Consider the following 7,002-nt stretch of genomic DNA (forward strand, 5'->3'; position numbering starts at 1 on the left):
TGAGGATACTTTGTATCTTCAGAGAAGATGTTGGTTTGAAGGCTTCGAGCATTGAATTTTGTTGTGGCGAGGAGGAGAGGGCGAGAGGAGGCGTTTTGCAAAGGGAGTGGAGAACAAGGTGGCTAGGTTAGTGATTTTTTTCTCAAAGTATTTTGCAAGTTCTGTGGCTTTGTTGAGTGCTAGGTCATCCGGAATGATGGGGGGAGATGGTTTGGTGAACGCAGAGACATATGTGAAGAGGGCTTTCGAATCGAAGATGAAATGGTGGATTTTCTTAGCGAAGAAATCTTTCTTCATTCTGAGGATGGCGATCCTATAAGCGTTAAGTAGAGATTTGTAGGGGTGTGCATTCGTTTTCACCATATTGGCGATCCGCAACGTATATTGCACTATTCGTAGTATTCGTGGGGAAGCGAAACGTATCGCGATTCCCCCCGAATACACGAATCTTCCCCGAATTATACGGCCACCTAAATAAAACTTTAAACAAACCCCCACCCTCCTGAACCCCCCCCCCCCAAGACTTACCAAAACTCCCTGGTGGTCCAGCGGGGGGTCCGGGAACCATCCCCTGCACTCACACCCTCGGTGCCGGTTTCGTCATGGCGCCCATAGCCTTTGTCACAGGGGCTGAGTATCACAGCAGTAGCCATGTTGGGCTGAATCTCACAGTTGTAATGTCATGCTGGGCTGTATCTCACTCCTCTGATGTCATGCATGGGTTGGATCACACAGTGGTGATATCATATAGGGCTGTGTCTTACAGCAATGATGTCATGCTAAGCAGAATTTCAATCATATTTGCCCGTATCCCTCAGCAGTGATGTCACATGACACTGTGTGTCAAAGTGGTGATGTCACAGTGCTGTAAAATTTGCATTACTGATGCTATAATTGAGTGTGTACAGGCCGGAGAATACGAAGGGGGATGTACTGGACCGGACCCAGAGAATGAGATCTGGGTCCAGTCCAGTACATCCCCCTTCTGCCATCAATGCAGTTGCAACAAAAACTAACATTTTTCTTCTGTCAGCTCTCTAACATTTGTTCAGAATGAGCACGGGAGAGCTTTTTTAGGTTGGGGAGTTCACACGGCAGTTTCCTCCGCCTCCTTTGTGCTTCTGGCTCAGTCAGAATTAGAACTGGGATAATGCTTTATGAGCCTTCATTTTCAACTATGCAGGGACTTTTCCCCTCATTCATAACATCTCTCTTCATCTTCAGCGTACATCGTCTGATCATTGCAGTGAGCCAAACCTCAGGGCGCCATTCAGAACCTTTAAATCATGAGCCCTGAATCCTATCACTGAGTGACATCAACTGCTCCCCCCACCCTCACTCCCACCCAGGGGGCTGTGACTCCTGCTTCTGCCATTGCCACAGCCCCAACTGAGCTGGAGAGTGAAAACTCCAGTCTAGGGATCAAATCATGGACCTTCGTCCTCTTTTTCAAAGGAAGAATCATCTCGTAACCTACTAAAAATTGAGATCACCAAGCAGCCCTGGATTTGTCAGTAGGCACACATTATGCCTGTGTCTAGGGCAACAAACATTTAGGGGCAACAGGCTCGCTAAGATTAGTTGTCGTCCAGCTCTGCTGAATCTCATTCAGCAGAGAAAATCCCTCTGCTATCCTGTAACAGTCCCTTACAGGAGGTGGGGGATGAAAGCACTAAAAGTCCCTAGAGGAGGCAAAACCGTAAATCTGACCCTATCTCCTACCTACAATGACCTTCTGTGATTTATCACCTGCTCTCACAAGCTACTTTCCTATGACTTTCCTCACTGCGTTTTTTACCTCCTTATTCCTCAGACTGTAAATGAGGGGGTTCAGCATGGGGGTGATGGTCGAGTACAGCACGGACAAGATTTTACCCTGCTCCTGGGAGTATGTTGATGTGGGTCTCACGTACATACAAAACGCTGACAAATAATACACGGAGACAACAGTGAGGTGAGAGGAGCAGGTGGAGAAAGCTTTACGCTTCCCCTCTGCAGAGCGGATCCTCAGGATGGCTGAGATGATGTAGGTATAAGATGTAAGAATCACAAGAAAGGCAGGGCCTGCCATCAGTGCAGTTGCAACAAACACTAAGCTTTGTGTAGTGGCCGTGTCAGTGCAGGAAAGCTTTAGCAGTGGCAAGAGATCACAGAAGAAATGATCAACCGCATTAGAGGCACAGAAAGAAAGGCGGGTGACAGAAACTGTAATTGTCTCAGCCGGTAGAAAGCCAATGACCCAGGAAGCAGCAACCAGCAGGACGCAGACTCTCTGATTCATAATGAGGAAATAGTGCAAGGGATCACAGACTGCAGCATAGCGGTCATAAGCCATAACAGTAAGAAGGAGAGCCTCAATGCTACCTAAGCCTATGGAGAAATAAAGCTGCACCATGCACCCAACATAGGAAATGGTCTTATCCCCAGAGATGAAGATCACAATCAGTTTGGGGGTGATGGTGGAGGTGTAACAGATGTCAGTGAGTGACAGGTTCCTGAGGAAGAAGTACATGGGGGTGTGCAGGCGGGGGTCAGCACAGGTCACTGTGATAATCACAAGGTTCCCCAGCAGGGTGATCAGGTAGATGAGCAGGAAGACCAGGAAGAGAGGAACCTGCAGCTGGGGATTATCAGAAAGTCCCAGAATAATGAATTCTGTCACCATCGTCATGTTTTTTGCTTCCCTTGGGTTCATCTCTCTTCTCCTGGGGGTGCAAGAAGAAATGAGAACTGATGTGTATCCTAAGTACAGATGAGCACACCGTTCTGTATCGGCCTGATAGTTCTTTTAGGGATTATATTCTCTAATACGGGTCTGATGCAAGAAAAGGCTTTCGATCTGGTTCCAAGCAATCCAGCATCTTTCACTGAAGGGATAAGCAGAGCACTCTACCCAGACTATATCTCTGGAGTAATTAAATAATCCAATAGGTTTTTGATAAAATAATGTCTTAAAACCACGGAGAGTGTCTTAAATTGAATTCTCATGGCTAACAGAAGCCAACGCAGTGATTCCAGAGCTGAACAGATATGATCTTTGGCGCGAAGGCTTAAAAGTAGCCTTACTGCGGTATTTGTGATAAGCTAAAATCTACTTAATTGTATTTTGTCAGGCTGACATATAGTGCATTGCAGTAATTAATGCATATTTAATCAGTGCATGCATAATTGACACCACATCCTTTATCATATAAAGTTCAAATATTGAATTTGACAAAGAAAGTAAAAACTTGATTTAATATATTAAAAATGCTTTTGCATGTTCAGTTCACCATTGAAAGAAAGGGGTCTAAAAATTAGTGACAGGAAATCAGTGACAGAGCTGGGAATTAGAGCTGATGCACAGGGAGATAAAGTGACTCCCCTGAAGTCACACACACAGAGTCAGTGACAGAGCCAGTGATTAGAGATGAGGTATGGGGAGATAAAGTGACTCCCCTGAAGCCACACTCACAGAGTCAGTGACAGAGCCGGTTATTAGAGCTGAGGTACAGGGAGATAAAGTGACTCCCCTGAAGTCACACACACAGAGTCAGTGACAGAGCCGGGGATTAGAAATGAGGCACAGGGAGATAAAGTGACTCCCCTGAAGTCACACACACAGAGTCAGTGACAGAGCCGGGGATTAGAAATGAGGCACAGGGAGATAAAGTGAATCCCCTGAAGTCACACACAGAGTCAGTGACAGAGACAGAGATTAGAAAGAAGGCACAGGGAGATAAAGTGAATCCCCTGAAGTCACACACATAGAGTCAGTGAAAGAGCCGGGGATTAGAGCTGAGGTACAGGGAGATAAAGTGACTCCCCTGAAGTCACACACATAGAGTCAGTGAAAGAGACAGAGATTAGAAAGAAGGCACAGGGAGATAAAGTGAATTCCCTGAAGTCACACACAGAGTCAGTGACAGAGCAGGGGATTAGAGCTGATACATAGAGAGATAAAGTGATTACCCCTGAAGTCACACACACAGAGTCAGTGACAGAGCAGGGGATTAGAGCTGATACACAGAGAGATAAAGTGATTACCCCTGAAGTCACACACATATAGCCAGAGATTAGAATGGAGGCACAGGCAGACAAAGTGACTCCCCTGAAGTCACACACACAGAGTCAGTGACAGAGCCGGGGATCAGAGCTGAGACACACCGAGATAAAGTTACTCAGCTGAAGTCACACACACAGAGCCAGAGATTAGAATGGAAGCACAGGCAGATAAAGTGACTCCCCTGAAATCTCACACACAGAGTCAATGACAGCCAGGAATTAGAGCTGAGACACAGAGAGATAAAGTGACTCAGCTGAAGTTACACACACAGAGTCGGTGACAGAGACAGAGATTAGAAAGAAGGGACAGGGAGATAAAGTGACTCCCCTGAAGTCACACACAGAGTCAGTAACAGAGACAGAGATTAGAAAGAAGGCACAGGGAGATAAAGTGACTCCCCTGAAGTCACACACAGAGTCAGTAACAGAGACAGAGATTAGAAAGAAGGCACAGGGAGATAAAGTGACTCCCCAGAAGTCACACACACAGAGTCAGTGACAGAGACAGAGAATAGAAGGAAGGCACAAGGAGATAAAGTGACTCCCCTGAAGCCACACACACACAGAGTCATTGGAGGTACTGGGAGATAAAGTGAATCCTCCAGTGTCCCACAAGGGTCAGAGCCAAGGGTTACAACTCAGATGTTTTTTTGGTTCCAATTTCACAATTCCAAGACAAGATCAGTGAATCCATTATCAGTGGTTTGATATTCTATTTTATCTGGAAATTCAGTTACATATTTCTACCTCAATCATATTCATTTGTGTCCCTTTCCCTCAATGAGGTTCCATTCTACCTCTAGCACATCAGATCTCTGTGGCTCACCTTTATCATGGTTTGCAGATTTAAGCAAAATAAACATGTTTTATATTTCCTGTGAAAAAATTATATTTATAGGGAAAAGCCAGTTACAAAACCTTCAGTGGAGCTGCTCTCGACTTCTGGAACTCTCTCCCTACCTCAGCCTTGCCAGCCACTAATGACTACTTAACAGCGCAACATTTCATCACCCACTGAAAACAACCAGCAAGGATTCAAACCTTCCAGACCTGACCCATAGGTCACCCAAGCAGAAAGAAATCTATGGCTATCATCCCTATGTGTCCTACCCTACGGACATGTATAGATACCCCTTGCCTTTTAAGGTCTATACATGCAACCTCTCAACCTCTGAAATCATCTGCCAACTCTAGTGTAATCTGCTCTCAGCAACTCTGCTATCCTTATTGTAATCCACTTTTAAATCACTGTCCAATCACAAAATCAGAAATTAAATTAAAAGGACATCAGGGTGACCTATCTCTGCTACTCTTGCTTTTGAGGGTCTGAGCTGGGTGGTAGCTTCTGAATAAAACTGTAAATTGTGTCTGATGAGAGAACGCAGCTCACAGAAGGCATTAAAGTCACATGTTACAGGATATCTGGGTTTCTCCTTACCTGTCCTGCAGCGCAGCCTCCTCTCCTCCACTGTGGATCAGGTGAGGGGCAACTCGGGTGTCTTAAATGCTTTATGAAAGGGACGTGGAGAGAGAACTGTGATCTATGCATCTGGGAAATTAAAAAGTCTCAAAAATAATTAAGGAAAGTTTTCTGCTCTGTGCCTGAGTTACCTGGAAAGTTTAGAAGTGATTGATCCTTAGGGGGAATAAGTTTTGGGTCTCTCATCCTGCTCTGCTCCAGCTCTGGTGAGGGAATCTCCTGTTAGTATTAGAGAAGTTTAGAGAAAGTCTGATCTCACCTTCACTTGCACTGATCAATGGTCAACACTTGGGGTTCATAAATTCATTTCCTTTACAAAGACCCCTCCCTGCCTGTCTCTCACTCACCAATTCCCATCCCAAGAGCACTTTTGAGCTTCTTTGCCTGAGATCTCCTCTCACCTCCTCCCCTCCAGCTGTTGCAGCCCTCACAGTCTCTTCCCCGCTCTGTACCGCATCCTTCATGGATCTTGTCTGTCATATCAAGCTTTCTTGCAGACTTTCAGCTCTTTTGGTCAGGGTCCTGCCACGCTCTATATAAGTTTATAAGTTGTATATCTTATACGGTTTTCCTGCAGTATTCTCTGTCTGCACACTGATGGCTCTTTATCAATTGTAAAACATAAAGCCATAATCAAAGTTCGCTGGCAATGTGGAAGAGAATAGAATTTGTTGTAGAAGAGCCAATAAATAGTAGTTAGTATAAAATGTTCCTCTATAGGATAGAGCAGTGATTCCCAAACCTGTCCTGGAGGACCCCCAGTCAGTCAGATAAAATTTGCATACCCTCTTCCATCACATGCAAATTTTATGTGATGCATATTCATTGTGGATATCCAAAAGACCTGACAGGCTGGGGATCCTCGGGGACAGGTTGCGAACCTCTGAGATACAGAACTGCATGAGACTGACAGGATTAGAGAGTTCAGGTGTCATTAGGTAACATTTTTATGGTCCAGCTGAAGATTGTTGAATCAGTTTTCTTTTCATGGTTTTAAGCGTGTTGCACCTGTTGATCACAGTCGGCTGCGTCCACTCATCCTCACCTCCTTTTTCCCTGCACTGTCAATTCTGGGAAGAGTGGTGGCCTCTGTTAACCCCCACAACCTCTCCGGTGTTCCCGGGACAGGGTGGGCGCTGTCGACCACCATCTTGGTTCTGGAATTACATAGGCGTGTGCATGCATGGGCACAAGGGCCTCCTTTTTACACGTTATGGCGGGAACCTCAGGGGCATCCCCTCCCAATGACTTCAACCCACTGTTGTTCTTAAGCTGACCGGACCGTGCCTTCTACGAGTTAGCAAGGAGTTGCTTCATTGCTGAATCCACCTCTTCTAGGACTTCCTGTTCCTGACTCTGGTCTTGGTGTGTGATGCTCTGAGTACTCGCTCCTCGGAGGGCCTTCCTGCCTGACTTGCTTCTTGGTCTCTCTCTCCTGGAACCATCGCTTGTGAGTACCTCTACTGACTTCTACGATA

The 7,002-nt window shown here is 45.8% G+C and overlaps 1 protein-coding gene across 1 annotated transcript; it reads right to left on the reverse strand.

Moving 5' to 3' along the window:
• Window positions 1–1,762: 1,762 nt before the first annotated feature.
• On the reverse strand, window positions 1,763–2,695 carry LOC115077675 (putative olfactory receptor 2B8). Its single transcript, XM_029579968.1, has one exon. The coding sequence runs from the start codon at window positions 2,693–2,695 to the stop codon at window positions 1,763–1,765; it is 933 nt and encodes a 310-aa protein (XP_029435828.1).
• Window positions 2,696–7,002: the final 4,307 nt, after the last annotated feature.

Source organism: Rhinatrema bivittatum, chromosome 16 (assembly GCF_901001135.1).
Source record: "Rhinatrema bivittatum chromosome 16, aRhiBiv1.1, whole genome shotgun sequence".
Lineage (NCBI taxonomy): Eukaryota > Metazoa > Chordata > Amphibia > Gymnophiona > Rhinatrematidae > Rhinatrema > Rhinatrema bivittatum.

Bases quoted from the DNA above. Each gene is read 5' to 3' on its own strand.
- LOC115077675 (XM_029579968.1), bottom strand. From the start codon at position 2,695: ATGAACCCAAGGGAAGCAAAAAACATGACGATGGTGACAGAATTCATT.